At 39.9% G+C, this 19,152-nt stretch overlaps 1 protein-coding gene across 3 annotated transcripts in view; it reads right to left on the bottom strand.

The window, feature by feature from the left end:
• PARN (poly(A)-specific ribonuclease) overlaps positions 1 to 19,152 on the bottom strand; it is a 169,052-nt gene that overhangs the window by 92,358 nt on the left and 57,542 nt on the right. For all 3 annotated transcript variants that reach the window (XM_086691173.1, XM_086691171.1, XM_086691172.1), the window contains 3 exons: positions 15,678 to 15,733; positions 14,186 to 14,272; positions 11,044 to 11,118 (listed from right to left, as the gene is read on the bottom strand). In XM_086691173.1, the coding sequence (XP_086547299.1) occupies positions 11,044 to 11,118; positions 14,186 to 14,272; positions 15,678 to 15,733 (218 nt within the window). The remainder of the gene's footprint in view (positions 1 to 11,043; positions 11,119 to 14,185; positions 14,273 to 15,677; positions 15,734 to 19,152) is intronic.

Raw genomic sequence — 19,152 nt, 5'->3', positions numbered from 1 at the left:
TAAAAATAATCAGGTTGTAAAATGTGGAATCACGGATGAGAGAACAACGTAAACGCGTAAAGACGGACACAGCTAACCTACTTCATCAGCAGTTTGCTATTTCTGATGACAAAAACACAACACCTACTGGCACTGGAAGCCTCAGGAACAGCACTCAGGCACAACGTTCACACTGAGTCCTCAAAGTTTGTCTATCAGGGGCCTGAAAACAATCAGACAGATCGGCCTCACAGCTTTAAACGTCCTACTACCACCAACATTCCAAAAATGTACTAAGAGCGACACGGCACTAAATCAGGCACGATTTAGTATTCTGCATAACCTTAAATAGTATGTACGATAAAAATAACAATGAAACATACAACTCCATTCAAGGATACACAGAATTATCTGAGTGTATAAAGGGACACATCATATCCCTAGTCATACAGATTCAGTATGTCCAAATAAAGATGTCAATATAATTAATTGGTTAAGATGTCAGCGAAAAATACCAATGGGCTGTTTGACTGACCCTAACAAAACGATTCTAAAGCTCAATCAGAAGAATAAATAAAAGCTTATTTTGGAATAGGAGTCAAGAGGCCTAGAATTGCTTAAATGTCCAACAAAGAAAACTGTTAAAAGAACAAACTGTGAAACAATACGCAAAGCATACATTACTTTAGATGAAATATACACTTAAATACCATATACACAAGTGAAAGGTAAATCGCAAATATTACTGCAATTATCTTTGTTAATAAAGAGAGGGACACTGGACAATTTTTTGAGTTCTCTGGTAGTTTAAAATGTTACTATTAATAACAATAAATCATCACTGTTTACTAAGAAAAAAATGAGCTGTTTTTAGATTTTTTTTTTTTTGTTTTCATTTGAATCTAATGATTTTTGCATCTCCAGAATTTATTTTAAAAATAAAATTGTGAGTCTGAGCCCCGTCAGGCCCTGCGCTGATGGCACGGAGCCTGCTTGGAATCTGTCCCTCCTTCTCTCTGCCTACCCCCGGCTTGTTCTCTCTCTCTCTTTCAAAATAAATAAACTTGAAAAAAAATGTCTTGAAATGAAAGATAGACTAAGGCATTAATAAAGACACTCTTTAAATTAAAGAATTTAAAATAGTAAACACCTGTCATCCAAAAGGGACATAGTTAAATAAGTTACGTGAAATGCAACGCATCCGAAAAAGAAAACACTCCCAGAAAACCGTGTGACAGCACGAGAAACGCTCATGACCTAATATTAACTAAAAAAGCAGACTCAAAAATGCATCTGAAGTCAGATCCCAATTGATTTTTAAAAGTCATGAAAATACTCATCTCTACAAAATACAGTAACTAAAAAGAAATACTAATCAAAATAATACTAGTATTTATGACTAGGTTGTGAGACCATGGTCGAATTTTCTTCTTCATATTTTCAAGTATTTTTCACATTTCGAACAATGAATTTGATTTACTTCTAAAACTGGGGGCAAGAGAGCACAACAAAAGCAGTTTGTTACAAGTGATACTACAATTAAATATGACAGATCCACTAAATACTCTGATAGTGTAACAGAAAGCCAACATTCTTAGATCCAGACAACATGGGCTCGAGAACACAAAAATCAAATCCCATGCTTTGCTATGGACCAGAAACAATTTAACAGAACATGAAGATTCAGCCTCCAGAGCTCTAACACTGCATCTCTTTCTCCTGGTTACATTCTCACTGCCACAGAACTCATTTTCTTATTGCTGCTTTAAAGCGGGTAATTATGTTAAGAACTTGGGAAGCCTTATCTGGCAGTCAGGAAGCTTTCTGCCCTATTCTCATACCAGCTAATGCCCTAAAGAATACTAATTAGGGAGATTTCAAGTTATCGCTACTCTCTTAAATAAACCTGCCTGATACAGATCTCATAGGACAGATGTGCAACACTGCTAATTCTCAAGATTAAACACATGGGAGAATTAGGAAAACAAGGCTCTTAATAAATATTATTAAAAATTTCCACAGTACTTTCTGCAGATTAAGTGATTTAGAGGAGTTAAAAAAAAAAAAAAAGCCAATTGCTTTACGAAGTTTTCAACAGAAGATATATATACACAAAACAAGACATTCACACTATCTCACTAATAATAATTTTCCTTTGCCAATAAGCCACTACTACAAAAACTTCGCCTGTATAAAAACAAATGCATTGTTTCTCGGATGCAGTACTTACGGCATGAAACTCATGTATCATTTAAACACACAAGTAATTTATTAGGGCCTCCCTCTAAAACGAGCTCATTTAATAGAACCATTAGAAAGTCATGTCACAGCTGAACTCATTTATCTATTGCTATATTTATAATTCAAGATAACTGTTGTACAGTAACACTACACAGAGTTTAAGATTAGGAAAATTAACATGAAAGGAAAAACATTCTTTTTTTTTTTTTTTTGGTTCTTTCTTGAATGTTCTGCACATTTCCTCTTTGACAAGAGTAAATACACAATAACGCACGAGCCAACGATGAAAAAGGCAACAAATAGAAAGAAGCAAAGATATCAAATCCTTTGATTTTGTCTATTGGCATACATGCCTACCCAAAAGGAACTGAATTTAAGTCACTTTTAATTGGTTAAAGGAGCTAAGTCCCAGGTTGTTTGTTGTTTTTTGTTTTTAAATGCATTAACATGATATTTTAAAATGTTATTTAACATGGAGCGCCTGGGTGGCTCAGTTGAGTGTCCAGCTTTGGCTCATGTCATGATCTCACAGTTCGTGAGTTCGAGCCCCGTGTCGGGCTCTGTGCTGACAGCTCAGAGCCTGGAGCGTGCTTCAGATTCTGTGTCTCCCTCTTTCTCTGCCCCATCCCCACTCAAGCTCTGTGTCTCTCTCTCTTAAAAATAAATAAAACATTTAAAAAAATTTTTTTAATAAATGTTATTTAACAAACAGAAAGAGGTAGTTAAGCACGACATAATAATATGGCAGGAAGTGTTCCACCGAAATCATATACTACACAATTGAAAAGCACAAATAAAGGTAATCTGCCTCCAGTACTGGAGAAATATGCTTCTGACAAATCAACTTTTCTGCTGATCTGAGAAAAAGTGAAAAAACAAAAACAACCCCAAGTATCTGAGGGCTCTGGAATATAAACAGAAACAGGTAGATTTTGCAAAGGAGTCAAAAATTGGAGGAAGCCAGCTGGCACAAAGTGAATTTCCTGGGGGTTTGTTTGTGTGTGTGTGTGTGTGTGTGTGTGAGAGAGAGAGAGAGACAGAGAGAGACAGAGAGAGACAGAGACTATGCCCTCAAGGGAAATTGCAGCTAAAGGGGTATAGGGCAACTAAAACTCTGAAAGAAGAATCCTATGTCTTCCTGGTAAGAGGAACCAGAAGCATGAGGCAACCAGTGACAAAGGAATCCCAGAACAGAAGAAACCAGAAAGTGGGAACTCCAAATTTGGTGTATAGCCTCAGCCCATGTGTCTGCATGATGCTTACTTAACCTTTTTAAGATTTTATTTTTAAGTAATCCCTACACCCAACATGGGGCTAGAACTTACGCCCCTGAGAACAAGAGCTGTATGCTCTACCAACTGAGCCAGGTGCTCCAACCCTTACTTAACCTCACATGTGGCAGACTGAAAGCAGTCTGAGCTGAGATCTGAGCCACAGACCTGCCACAGACATGAGTTTGTAGTCTGAGTTTAATTAAACTAAATGCTTGCTAGAACTAAAAATATCAACACTCTTCTGAGGGATCTAAGTGAACACAGGGTCTCCAGAAAAGAATATTCACAATGTCCAGGAAAACAATCCCAAATTACTTAGCATGTGAAGAGCCAAGAATACATGACCCATCTCAAGGGAACCGTGATCAACAGGTACCAACACATAAGTGATGCAGATGCTAGAATTATTAGACACAGACTTTAAATAAGCTATTCTAATTATGTTCAGTGAGGTAAAGGAACAGAGGCTCAAAATAAATGAAGACAGGAAACCTCAACAGAGAAAAAGGAAAGATAAAAATAAACTGAATGGAAATAACAGAACAGAAAAATATAATACACGAAGTAAAATTCACTGGATGAGCTTAACAGTAGAAAAATGAGAACTGAAGGAAAAGCCAGTGAGCTTGTAGATCAACAGAAATACCCAGCAAGAAGAAAAGAAAGGTAGGAAAAAAAATGAACTACTGGAACAACATCAAAAAGCCTCTAACATATAGGTAATTGGAGCCCCCAGGAGGAGATACAAGAGAATACAGAACAGGAAAAAAAATATGTGAATAATGTCTAAAAACTTCTTAAATCTGGTGAAAGACATACATTTATAGATTCAAGCAGCTCAGTCAACACCCAATGGGATAATTACAAATAAAGCCATTCCTAAACACATCATAGTCAAACTGCTGAAACCAAGGATAAAGAGATAATCTTGAATATCTATATTTCTATATGGCAACAATGATGCAATTATTGTACACTTCTCCTCAGAAACTGTTGGAGACCAGGAGACAGTGGAACAACATCTTTAAAATGCTAAAAGAGAAACCCAGAATTCCATACCCAGCTAAAATAACCTACATGGATGAAGACAAAATACAGATATTTTCATATAAAGGAAAACTAAGAGGATCAGCTGCCACAACAGCAGCATTATAAGAAATACTGATGGAAGTTCCTTACACTAAAGCGACATGATACTCTAAAGAAACTTGGACCTTCAGGAATGAATGAAGACATCTGAATTGGTAAGTATCTGGGTAAAGAGAAAAGAATCCACCCTTTTAATATCTTAAAATACATATGACCGCTTAAAGCAAAATTATAACACGACTTTGTAGGATTTATAATGCATGCAAATATTATACATACACCAAATACAGCTTGAAAACCAATGGGGACTGCAATAAATGAACCTGTATGGAATGTAAGCTTTCTACATCATGTGTGAAGTGGTATAATATGAACTCTAATTACACTGAAAAGTTATGAACAGATGTTAAAATATCTAAAGCAACCACTAAAAAATAATGTAAAGAAGTGAGCATTAGAAAGGCAAGAGAGAAATTAAAATGGTATTCTTTAAAAACTTCAAATAACCCAAAAGAGGACAGGAGAGGGAGAAACAAAGGAACAAAAGTAGAGGGAACAAAGAACAAATTTTAAAATGACAAAAGCACTGAGGCGCCTTTGGGCTCTGCGCTGACAGCTCAGAGCCTGGAGCCTGCTTCAGATTCTGTGCCCCCCACTCCCTCTCCGCCCCTCCCTCACTTGTTCTCTCTGTCTCTCTCTCTCTCTCTCTCAAAAATAAATAACACTTAAAAAAATGTGTATGCACCTAATAACACAGTCTTAAAGCTGACACGATTAAAAGGAAATAGACAATTCCATAATCACAGGAGATTTTATTAACACCCTCTCTCAAAAATTAATAGATTAAATAAAACACTGGTAAAGACATTGAATATCTAAGCACCAGTAACCTTTATACACCAAACCATATACTGCAGAACCCACATTCTTTTCCGGGGCACACAGTATGTTCAGCAAGGTAGACCTTACGTAAGGCCATAAAAGCAAGTTTCGGTAAACTTTAGAAGACTGAAATCATAGCGAAACCTCTAATCACAACAGAATTAAATTAGGAATTAGTGTCAAGAGTTCAAGGAAAATTTCTAAACACTTGGAAATGAAGCAATATGCTTCTAAACAATCCAGGGTCAAAGGAGAAATTAGAAAATGCATCTAATTTAATAGTAATGGGATTACAACACGTAATTTGTGGGAGGCACCTAAAGCAGTGCTTAGAGAATAATTTGTGGCTTGCAATGTTTATATTGGAAACAAAAAAGGTCAAAGTCAATGGCTAGGAAAGAGCCTCGGCTACATCCACAGTGCTAGCTGGCTGTGAGGGCTTGCACACCCACACAGAAAGTAAGAAGGTACAGCTGAGAGTAAGAAACGGGGCAGACGTGCAAACTGCTTACACGTCACATATCTTCCCCAACCCAGCTGGCAAAAGGTAGAAGCCTCACCGGCTCGAGGTATTTAAGCACACACATGACCACTCCCTGGCTGACCACTGAGCTATACTGACCCAGGGGCGACCTTTAGGAAGCCAGGGGTGAACAAGTGTAGAAGAACGTTTAAAAATCAATCACAGAAGGCAGCTCTTTCTGCCCATGGGTCCTGTCCCTGTGCTTTAATAAAATCACCTTTTTGTACCCCCCCCCCAAAAAATAAAATATAACATAAATAAAATAAAATAAAATGAATAAAATAAAATAAAATAAAAATCAATCACATAGGGCTCTACTTCAGGAAGTGGGAAAAAGAAGGGCAAAGTAAGCCCTAAGCAAATAAAAGGAAGGAAAAAGGGAAGAAAAAAAAAGGGCAGAAACCCAGTAAATAGGCAATAATAAACAATACAGAAAATGAATTAAAACAAAAGCTGATTCTTTGAAAAGACCGTCGAAATTAGTAACCCCACCAAGCATGATCAAGGAAAAATAAGAACACACATCACTAATATCACATATGAAGCAAGGCATTATCACTACAGACTCTGCAGGCATTAAAAGGAAAACAAAAAGCACAGGTAAATTTTAAAATTATAAGCACCCTTTAGCAAAACAATGCTGACTAATCGCCTCGGGTCATATCCACAACTCAAAGATTTGCCTGTTCTGCGCAAATAAAAGCTGTGCGTTTAAAAGTACAATTTAATATAAACATGCTCATACTCTAAAGTGAAGTGAAGCAAGTTTCTCCCTCCATCCCAACAAACTGTCCTGAACGAGCTCCTAAGGCAGCATATCAGAAATTTATACAACTACCTGCTGGCTTTACAAAATAATTGTCAGATTTCTACCTCTTCTGAAGTGCCTTTATCAATTTCTGCTTTTTAAATATTTCTGGCAGTATGCTATAATTTCCAGCTTTCAACATAAGTGAAAAGGTTTTTTTTTCTCAAGCTATTACTATGAAAATGTATGATGCATTTAGGACACTCAAGACAAAAATACTCAATGTCTAAACATTGAGGGTATGACTAGAAGGTTCTCTGAACTTTTGAAATATTGCTGGGCCCCTCCCTAACAAAACTACATTAGGTATATAAAAATCTTGGGTTTTTTTGCAAGTTTATTTTTATTTATTTATTTTGAGCGAAAGAACACAGGAGAGGGGCAGAGAGAGAGAGGGAGAGAGAATCCCAAGCAGGCTCCAAGCTCTCAGCACGGAGCCTGAGGCGGGGCTCAATCCCACGAACCATGAGATCATAACCTGAGCTGAAACCCAGAGCTGGATGTTTAACCAACTGAGCCACCCAGGTGCCCCAGGAATATAAGAATCTTAAATATGAATGAGCAATTCAGAAGTTACAATGAAAGGTGATTTCTCACTCCAGTTCTTTGAGGAAAATTCCCCAACAGTGACATTAAGTGACATTCTCCATGGTCACGAACTACCTTACCTCAAGAGCTACCGGGGAACAATGCTCAATGTATGGCTTGAATGGGCTATCACCACCTGAACAGCCCAAAGCCACAAGGACCCTCACCTTGATGTTTTGCAAACAAACAAAACAATCAGGAATCAAACCAAATGGCACTCAGTAGAAAGATTTTAATTATTAGTACAACAACGTTCCCTAGAAAAAGAGAACTTTCATATTCAAGATACTGAAAATGTTTTGGTTTTTTTTTAAATCTTGGTTAGACTTAGTATTATCAAAAGACAGGTGTCAGTTTAGAAGCCATTTCTTAAATGTAAATCAAAAATTAGTTTGTAACAGAGCCAAAGAAGCCATTACAAGCTGCTATATAAATAGGCATTTAATGATTTTTCCAATGTTACATTATTGATCTAACAGGCCCTTTGTTTCCGCTGAAATGAATAAGTAATTTGTTTAAGTTAACACTAATAGGATTTGCAGCACATTAGCTATCCTAGGTCTCTCTCATCATCAGAATTACTACTATAAAAAACAGATTTTTACACTTTCAATGAAACTGCATAATTTTAGACATCACGGCAAAAGACCAGAGACATTATAAATATCCATCCCATGTAAAAAGGCATTTTTAAAAAAACTTTTTAAATGTTTTTTTATTTATTTTTGAGAGAGAGAGACAGAATACAAGCAGGGGAGGGGCAGAGAGAGAGGGAGACAAAGAATCCGAAGCAGGCTCCAGGCTCTGAGCTGTCAGCACAGAGCCCCACACGGGACTCAAACTCACGAGCTGTAAGATCATGACCTGAGCTGAAGTCAAATGCTTAACCGACTGAGCCACCCAGGTGCCCCAGCAAAAAGGCATTTCCAAGTCATGATACTTTGACTATCATTTACCCAGCTCAATAAACATTTACTCTCAGCACTAAAAACACCACGGTGAGCAAGAGGTCTGGTTCCTGCTCTCAAAGAGTTTACAGTTCACCAGGGAAGATAATCAAACAAGGTATATCCATGAAGGATGCCAGGCTGCACAGAAATGGGGCCCAGAGAAGGAGACATCCAGAGAAATGGATGTTTAAGCCGACATGAGGCAGGAAACGGGACATAGCCAAGCTCTGGAGGAAAAGGATGGTAAAGAGGTGGCTTGTGGCAAAGAAACTTATGGTCATAGGCACAGCATGTGCAAATGGCCAGGTATTTCTGTTAAGTGTTGTCCTCTGTGTAAGAACCTACAATGGAAACTGAGACTTTACTAGTAAAGCTGCATCTCTTGAGACACAATAGTCACCTACTTCAGGTAGGAGGAAAAAGGTAAAAAGGTCACAATTTCATCTGGGCCTCTTTAATTTCATTTTAATTTCATCTGGGCCTCTTCCCCATGTTACCCACTCAAACACACGTTTCTACTCATGCCACGGTGCGTTCCGGGCACTGGAGAAGGAGTCAGTGGGGAATGAGGCAGACTCAATACTGCCCTGAGGGAAGCAACACACAAAACCAATCAAATGATGTGCCTCCGGAGCAACGTGATTCTGAAATGCAGTTCCCAGATTTCAGGTATCGCTGAATGAAATACTGAGCTCGAAAGCTACCGCTGGAGGCATACTGCGATCGTAAGTAAGGGAGCAAGCATTACTAGACGTCAAACATGGTACCACAGGAACGTCACAAGAAGCTGTGATACCGCATACACATAAACGAGGAGTCTGCTCGTGTGTGCAAGCAAATACCACCAGCTGGTGCTTTACACATCTCACGGCACGTTCGCACACTCTCATTTTTACTGTTCGCAGCAAGGGAGGCCACGCAGATATGGGAATAATCACCTAGCATTTGTCAAGCACCGCTGGTGGAGTGCCAGGCCCCCCACTAATGTCCGTGACCTCACTTCACAAAGTACCCGTCACCGAATCCACCTCTCAGATGAGGAGCCCATGGCTTGGAGAGTTCACATAACCTGCCCAAAGACACACAGCCGACGAGCGGTGGGGCGAGGGTAGGCCCCGGGGCAGTCTGCATCTCCTCTACCCCACCGTGTGGCTTCAGTGTCACACAAGTATGCGCTGTGAGGGAGGTGAAGGGTGATGCTGGGCCAAGGAGGTGTGGCTAGACTTCCAGCCAAAAGTTCTAGTTCTGTGTCCTTGCAGCCGCAAGAAAGTCTTGTTACACTCTCGATCTCAGAGTCCCTTTCCCCTCCCCAAAGTTATCTTTGCCTCTCTAATAATCAGTCCCTCTGGGGGCCATCTCAACAGCCTTTCTAAGGATCGCAAGAGAATGAATCACAGAAATAAGCAAATACCAAAACATTTAACAAGCAACATCATTCACACCCTGTATCCAACACTATTCTCGGTGTCACATGCTCCTGAAGGACATTTCACACTGAAATCCACTACCAAGTAATCGTCATACACGTTCAAAGCTGTGCCAAGCTTCACCTACATCATCTCCTGTAATCTTCACAATAACCCCAATAAATTCATACTGTCATCCTCACTTTACAGAGATAAGCAGAAGCTTGTCAAGGTTAAAGAACTTGCCCAAGGTCATACAACTACAGGTAGGGCAGCAGTGTGATTCCAGAGCCTAAGCTCTTCACTGCAATGTAACCTATATTCCTGCAGTGGTCATATAATTAAGAAGAAACACCAAAATACTCTGATCTGAATGGGCGTACTTGTGGAAGTTTTCATATATAGTTACTCATTTAGTTACATTATCAGAATTATATAGTTTCAGTATGTGGTACCTTGTTAAATAAACAAAAGTTTAATTAGACATATCACTTTAGGGGAGCTTGGGTGGCTCAGGCGGTTGAGAGTCAGACTCGATTTCAGCTCAGGTCATGATCTCACGGTCGTGGGATCGAGCCCCGCGTCAGGCTCTGTGCTGCTGAGCATGGAACCTGCCTAAGATTCTCTCTCTCTCTCCCTCTGCCCCTCTGCCACTCACACAAGCACTCTCTCTCTCAAAGTAAATAAATAAACATTAAAAAAAAAAAGACATAACGCTTTAAAATTCCACACAGCTTACATTATTAAGCACCAGGGAAACTTGAAATCTATTTGAGGAAGCAGCTGTTTAACAACACATATTTTATCAATAACTTTCAATCCTAAGGAAATACATTTTCAGATGGTTAATAGCAAAGTTATTTAGGATCCAGTAAGAGATGTGGTGTTCCATCTTTTACTGTTCTATTTTGAAAGCAAATAAAACATCTTCCAGTGTGTTTGTAAAACAAGTATTCGAGACAAGTTTAATGAAATGAATAGATGACAAAAACATAAATAAATGGAAAAAGTACAGAGACGAACAATGGATACAGGTATCACTTTTTGATGCTCCCCATTCTGCTCAATTTGCCACTTTTAATTCTCAAAGCCAATCTGCAACTCGTTTTAAAAAAGTGCAACGCGAGGGGAACAGAAAGGAGGCAATCTACACGTGATACTGACTGATTACCCCCTTTATTTTAGACACAGCTCTAAACAAACCAGGCAGCAATGCTTGTGAATCACAGGACTGGAGCCACCGCATAAAGAGGGCAAGCTTGCATTTTCATTCATATACAAAACCTCTACCCCAAGCACTCACCAATCTGTACTTGTTCGGGCTGGCTGAGAGAGACAAACGCTGATGTGTCATCAATCCAGGATATCTGAATGTTACCTGTAATAGCGAAATAAAAGTAAAGGGAACATGTGACCCTTCAGATCACTACCAGACGTCACTTGCATGTCTGATATAGTTCAGAATGTGTTAATTTTTTAAAAATTTTCCCCTAGTTTTCCTTTTTAATATTTATTTATTTTAGAGAGAGAGAGAGAATGAGCAGGGGAGGGGCAGAGAGAGAGAGGGAGACACAGAATCTGAAGCAGGCTCCAGGCTCTGAGCCGTCAGCACAGAGCCCAATGTGGGAGTCGAACCCACAGACCGTGAGACCATGACCTGAGCCGAAGTCGGACGCTTAACCGCCTGAGCCACCCAGGCGCCCCTGTTTTCATTTTAATTAAAAAAAACAAATGACTTGTGTGATACTGGACAGATAATCTCTCTGCATCTCTGTCCTCATCAGATGATGACGATGGCACTTACTGCATTAAGCATTTCAGGAGAGGCATAAGCTTTGAAAATTACAACTGGAAAACACAAAAGGAATCCAAGTAGCAAGAAGTGAGAAAAACTCAACGTTGATCTCAAGGCCAGGTAAAGCAAACAGGTAGCAGGTAGACGAGGACCAAAGAAAAGAAGGTGTCAGAGAGAGGAAACCAAGACGGACTAACGGAGGCAAGAAAAAACCGAGAGGGGCAGAAAGCAGTCTAGCGAAACCAAGTGATGTTCACATGAAGAGAGACAGACCTTCCAGAAAGGCTAACCACCTGCAGACAGACAGAAGGCACGAGGGCGCTGGGGAGAAGGAAGGACAGGCGTGGTGGGGCAGGAGCTCGAGAAAACTGAAGGGGAAGCAGAGGCCTAATTATTCTGCTACCGCTCTCCTCAATGACTAAAGTCCCTTCTCTATTGTGTGTGTTTTAGATAAATAATAATAGTCAACATTTATTTAGTCGCTGTAGGCCACAAACTATGCTAAATGCCTTCCACGAATTAGCTCATTTAGTCCTCGTGAAATGCTGAATACAGTAAGTGGCATCATCAGCATCTCCGGTGAGGACACAGACACACAGAGAGATTATCTGTCCAGTATCACACAACTCATTTGTTTTTTAAGTAAAATGAAAACAGGGGCGCTTGGATGGCTCAGTCAAGTTAAGCGTCTGACTTAGGCTCAGGTCATGATGTCACAGTTCATGGGTTCCAGCCCCACATCAGGCTCCAAGATGGCAGTGCAAAACCTGCTTGGGATTCTCTCTCACCTTCTCTCTGCCCCTCTCCCACCCAGGCTTTTTCGCTCTCTCAAAATAAATAAACTTAAAAAGAAAAAATTGAGGGGCACCTGGGTGGCTCGGTTGGTTGAGCGTCCAACTCTTGATTTCAGCTCAGGTCATGATCTCAGGGTTGATGGGTTCAAGCCCCGCATTGGGCTCTGCACTGACAGCGTGGAGCCTGCTTGGGATTCTCTCTCTCCCTTTCTCTCTGTCCTTCCCCTGCTTGTGCTCTCTCTCTCTCAAATACATAAATACACTTTTAAAAAAATGTTAAAAAAAAAAAAAGAAAACAAAATTCTCCCCTGAGCCTTCTACTTAATTTACCCAATTAAAGGTTGACTAAATAGGGTAAGCACTTCGCAATTCGAGAAAGAACGGCAACAACATCAAAAGCTCTCAAAACAAATTAGCCATGAAATTCAATTGCATTTCCAGATCTGTATTTAAATTAACAAGCAAGACCAGAATTTCAGACGTCATTGAGATGGCTGCAAAGACTGGGAAACATACCTTGCTTTGCTTAGGTTTCTAAAAGTTAAGTCTGTAAAGTGTTTTGCTTATAAATTCTAATACATATATGCTTATTTTAGGAAATACAGAAAAGCATAAAGAAGCCTATCTCACAGTCAGCGATGGGGCGCCTGGGTCGCTCAGTCAGGTGAGCGTCTGACTCTCGATTTCAACCCAGGTCATGATCCCAGGGTCGTGGGATCGAGCCCTGTGTTGGACCCCCACTCTGAGCGTGGAGCCTCCTTAAGATCCTCTCTCTCTCCATGAGCCCCATTTCGGGTAAGCTCGATCCCTGCTTGGGGCAAGAAACATGAGCCCTGACTTTCTCTCTCTCTCTGTCTCTCTGTCCCTCATGGGACTCTCTCTCTCTCTGCCCCTTGCTCACTTGTGCCCTCTCTCTCTCTCAAAAAAAAAAAAAAAAAAAAAAAAGATTCTTTCTCTCCCTCTGCCCCTCCCTGCTCCTGCTCGCACTTTCTCTGTCTAAAAAAATAAAAAATAAAAAAACTCAAAACAGTCAGTGGTAATAGCATGAAGCTTCCTTTCAGTCTGGTTTCTATACAAAGTGTTAACAAAAAAGTTATATAGGAATCCTACTTTGTACCTGCTTTTTACACGAAATGTTAAAATATAAACACTTTACCATCTTTTAATAAACTCTTCAGATATTCTTTAAAGGGCTACATTTTAGAGGATATTAGCCCGGTGAAAAGGTACATAAACATTAACGGACAGTCTTAGTATTGGCCATTTAGATTTCGTGCTGCCTTTACCTAAAATTTTAAAGGAGAACAGCTTAAATATTTCACTGGTTAAAGAGGAACTGCTGAAGACTTCAGAAGGGTCATTATAAACCCTCATCGGAAGACTGTTCGATTCCACCTATCACCTGACCTGATGAAACGGTGCCCTACCGCCCTCATAACTCCTATCTCGGTCCTCTTAAACATCTGTGTTCATGTGCTTGGACTATTCAGTGTCAAGCCGTGACTTGCCCTTACGAAACAGACGTTCTCTCTGAATTTAATCTTAAACATGATTTATCCTCTGCCTAGATTTATTTTCCATGGTCAGCACTAAGGGCAGTCACAGTAATAGTATCCTGCTTTCCGTGGATTAATAATAGCACTCTATTGTGGGGCGCTATTAAAAGTTCCTCAGGTCACATTAGCACAAAAATAGCAATATATCAAACCCTGAAATACTCCACGAGTGCGACTAAACTCTTGCAGAGCAATACTCTTTCACGTCCGAGCTGAAGCTGTCATATACCTGTGGCCACCTGCACAGACCAAAAACATAGCAAAATCCTAAAAGTACATATGTCCTTGTGATTTACTTACCAAAGGCACTAAAAAGCTGGTAAAGGTCGCTCGTTTTCCATTCTTTGGGGAATGTCACATGGAGAACATGATCACGTTTTGGTTGCACTAGGAGACAAGTTTTGGGTAAAAGGTTGACAGCTGAAAAGTGAATGATATACCAGTGGTTCTTTAAAGGAACTGCCTCCAAGCTAACTTGAGGAATTGATGTGAAGGACTCATGATTACCAAACAACTCCTAAAAGTATTCTTTGGAACGGCAGCACTCTGCCATCTCACCCTCGACTCAGGCTCTGATACTTTATTGAACCCACAACAATTTGAATCCTGACAATTCTATGCAGACCACAGGAACTCACGAAGTTCCCATGAAAATTATTTAAAGGGGAAAAATAAAAGGCTACTCTGTTCAAGATATTTCACTAAGTGTTTAACTTTCTCCTTTTAATCTAGTTGTCTGCATGTGTAGGTAACGCACAGTCCACATTCAATGGGCTGAGTTTAAGCAGAGGTAGTCCTAGGACTGAACCGCTCTGGCTACTCGTGGCTATAAACCGGGAATGAGGGCACTGAGGTGGCAGAATTCTTGTGACAAGAGTACACCGAAACAGAATTCCGATATGGAATGCAACACCTATGTCCTCTGATCATCACCGCAAGGACTGTTACCATCAGTTACAGTTCTCCCACATCTATATCCAATGGCAGGGATTGAGGCCCATAAACCAAGGTTAGAAAGAGAGCAATGGAGGGGTGCCTGGGGGGCTCAGTTGGTTAAGTGGCCGGCTTCAGCTCAGGTCATCATCTTGCAGTTTGTGAGTTCGAGCCCCACATCGGGCTCGGTGCTGACACCTCGGAGCCTGGAACCTGCTTCAGATTCTGTGTCTCCCTCTGTCTCTGCCCCTCCCCTGCTAGCGCTTTGTCTCTCTCTGTGTCTCTCAAAAATAAATAAATGTTAAAAAATTAAAAAAAAAAAAAAAAAGAAAGCGATGGAAAAGAAAAGTGGCAAGGTGAGGAGGATGAAGTAGAAAACTAATCTGAAGCAGCAGTAACCATCTCCCTAAAGGACTGGACTTCCAAGGTTTTCAATGAAAAAGGAAAATGAAAAAAAAAAAAAAAAAAAAACCCTACCCAACCAAAAAATATACATACTCAAGTAACTGGAAAATAGAGAACTTATGGTTAGTAACACAGCTAACACATCTCAAAATTTATCATGTGCGCTTATGGGAAATGATGAATTTAGAGTTCTGAGTGAAAACGAAATAATGAAGAGAAGATATACATTTTTCAACATTCAACTCATGCATAAACTGGAAAATGTAACTCAAGAGATGAGTTAATCAAGACCCAAGGGTACCATTACGTTAAGCATAGTATTCATATCCACCACAAAATCACTGCCTATTTTTAAGTAAATAAAGCTCTTTCTTCAGTCGTACTTTTCCTGTTATCCCTTCCAGACCACACACTCACATGTGCAGATGCAAAGAGAAAATACAAATTCACTTACAGTCTGGTCCTTCCAAGTTGAGATAGGGGATATCCATGACTCTCATAAGAAATAACCTACAAAAAGAAAAGAAAAACAGGTAATGGGCTAATTTCTACTGAAAACCCGACATAGGCATCTATTAAATTCTTAAGTAGACACTTCTTAAATATATTACTCCATTTCTAAAATCATTTTAAAAAGCTCTTACAATTCACCTCAAAGATTTTTCTCTAGGCCTAAATATTAATCATAAATAGAAAAAAAAAAACAACAACAACCAACCACTAACCTGTGGCATCACTCCACCTACAACAGTTCCTGGCATTCAGCAGCTGTTCAATAAATATTAGCTACATGGACGAAATTAGTGACCAGAGAGTCAAAAGAAAGTCCTCTGCAGGTCTGCTTGTTAGTTGAGAGAAACTGAGAGAAAACAAGTATCGGAGAATGCTAACGATCTTACCGACTTCTGAACAACTGTCCCTACAAATTATAAAGGGAACTCCTATGACTGGTGTTTGGAGAACTGAGAATGACAGCAAATGTGTCTTTTCTTTTTTTTTACTGAAACGGAAAGTCACTGGATGAATACCAATACCAATCTTATTGGGTGAATTGCACAGTCTGAAATAAGTGACCATCTTAGAAGCTCATGCCATTACTGTCATTTAAAACGTATTAAAAGCACAAAGCGAAACAATCCGTGGTAAAGAAAGCAATCATATTGATATAAAACATAGAACAGGCATTTTATGTATACTTTCCGAAACAGATACAAAGGCACTCAAGAAAGCGTATTTGTAACTTACAACTCTCTGTAATACATTTAATTTTTTTATTTGCAAGATTATGGACAAAATATCAGGCATTCCGTTGTTTGTAAGATGATTTTAATAAGCTTTGCTTAGATGACAATACATGGTATGTTTCTGGTGGAGACTGCATTATACAGCAAATTAAAAAGGCAATCCAAGAGCCCAACAAGCAATTAGTTTGGCTTCACTGACCCACAATTAAGGCATATTATTCAGGCATTCAAACGCCAAGCAGGGCATGATCTAGTTTACAAATGGAACCATCAGTATAAATAACACTGTTTGGTTAATGCCAGAAAAAACAAAGCCATGGTACTCTGTGGTTTAAGAACTTGTTGCCTGGCCTACAATTTAATAAACCAAATCCTATGGCTAAGAAACCAATTTTATTTTTAGTTCACTAATTTAGGCTCAAGCATATACTATTCTGGCTCTGGGGGCCGTTTTTGGTTTTGGTTTTTTTAGTTTTTATTTATTTATTTTGAGAGAGAAAGAGAGAGAACGTGAGCAGGGGAGGGGCAGAGAGAGAGAGAGAGAGAGAGAGGGAATCCCAAGCAGTCTCTGCACTGTCAGCATGGAGCCTGATGCGGGGCTTGAACTCACAAACCATGAGATCATGACTTCAGCCAAAGACAGACACTTAACCAACTGAGCCCCCCAGGCGCCCTTGGGAGCCGTTTTACCCAATTCAATCAACACTACCTGGGACGCCAGAAGACACTATCGCACAGAGCACCCGTCACAAAGGAGTCTGTCACTGACGGCAGCTATTACTACTACTGCCGACCAGAACCTATGAAGTTACTCCTGGGTGAGAAGGCTCAATATTTTTATGCTTCATAAAGTTTTCAATTTTCCATTTAGTAAATTTAGAGATAGTCTCCGATTCTAAAAACCAAATTAAAAAAAAAAAAACAAAAAAACCCTTAATTTAAAAGTTAATGCAACATAGCAAGCACCATAAAAATAATTTAAAATGTTTACTCTAATTTCAACAGAAGAATAAAAGCTTGAATCAACATGTTCATTGCTACACAAACACCCCCAAAATCAAAAGTGACCTTAAGGTTCAATAATACACTGGGCTGTCGGTAAATAATAGCTCATCTTCTCTAACAGCATTAAATGATCCAAATTAACAATGAAAATTTTTTGCTTAATGTTTATTTCTTTTTGAGAGAGCGAGGGCATGAGTAGGGGAAGGGCAGAGACGGGGGAGACACAGAATCCGAAGCAGGCTCCAGGCTCTGAGCTGTCAGTACAGAGCCCAACGCGGGGCTCAAACCCACCAATGGTGAGACTGCGACCTGAGCCGAGGTCAGACGCTTAACTGACTGAGCGACCCAGGTGCCCCCACTATTACTTTTCAAACTTAAAAAATAAACTAAAGGCTAGCAGAACTGGGAGGCCCAGGGGAAATAACTAGAGACTGCCAGAGACACCTGACTGAAAAATGCCACTTAGATCAATCTTGTGCCCCATCTTACCCGTCGTGGAGAGAGGAATATAAAGTAAAATCACATGTCTGAGTCTGAAATTGCTTGATTTCTTTTTTAAAGTATCATTTTGTTTCTAAAATCATGCTAAAATCACCTCACTAACACACTGAGAAAATCAATGGTGCTATGAATTGCAACAAGAATTATACTTAAAAAGACTTCCCCAATCCCTCTCACCATCTAAATGTTTCAAACCCTTTTTTGAAAGGTATCTTTTGTCACCCAACATACAGGCTATTTGTTCTCTCATATTTCCTCTGACTGAAATAAATAAAAATCTGTTCTTGGCAAAAAGACTCCACAAAGATTTTTTTTTTTTAAGTTAGTTAATTCCACACTATCTTGTTTGCTCACTCAACACTTTCACTAAATAGAAACCCCTTTCAAATAAATTATTAATAGCGCTTCTCACTCTTCCCCGATGCCTCTGTGTCTGGGCTTTAGAGAGGAATGAATAGCCCTAAACCCTGGAAGAACACGCAAACCAAGTGCGCGTGTGACTTGGCCAACTGCAACTCTGGAGAAAGCTGTGTCACTGGGAAACCGACCCTAAAAGCGTAGCTGAGCGTCGGTGGAACTGAACCAAAGTCAACTCCCCGGTGCCCCCCCCCCCCACCTCTGTGTGCCAGGCTGTCTGCAAGCCACCGCTCTGGTCACATCCCTGCCCTTTTGAGGTAAAAAATTACAACATTTGATTGTACGCTTGCCTCATACAAACTGGCTGTCAAAAGGCCTGAAATGATGTGATCAAAGACTTCACACGGGGGTCATCTGCTTGACGGTGTTCATTCTAACACACGAGACAACGCGCTGGGCAGGCAGAAACGCCGGTAAATACGCTCAGGAGTGTTCCTTGGCCATGAACTGTGCTGAAAAATGCTCTTGCCGAAGGCCTTCAGAATCTGCGGGTGTCAAAGACATTTGGACCAACACTTGCACAACATGGTATTTCTATTTTCGAGAAGATTCAAGATGGCTGTAATTGAGTACAGACATGACAGGGCAGAAGTCCTGCCACATCCCTGCAAGCTTTCTGATGAAATATTATTTTAGCACCTACCCTCTAAAAGGGCTGACGCTACTAACTCCATCAAAGGTTAAAATTAAAACTCCTATTTGGTACAATCGCCAATTTTATACCAAGATCCTATTCTAGGAAACCGTAAACTCAAGTTCACA

Source organism: Puma concolor, chromosome E3 (genome assembly GCF_028749965.1).
Source record: "Puma concolor isolate L17-30 chromosome E3, mPumCon1.1.hap2, whole genome shotgun sequence".
NCBI classification, from domain to species: domain Eukaryota; kingdom Metazoa; phylum Chordata; class Mammalia; order Carnivora; family Felidae; genus Puma; species Puma concolor.
The sequence above is the reverse complement of the archived record's forward strand: the minus strand, read 5'-3'. Positions and strand labels throughout refer to the sequence as shown.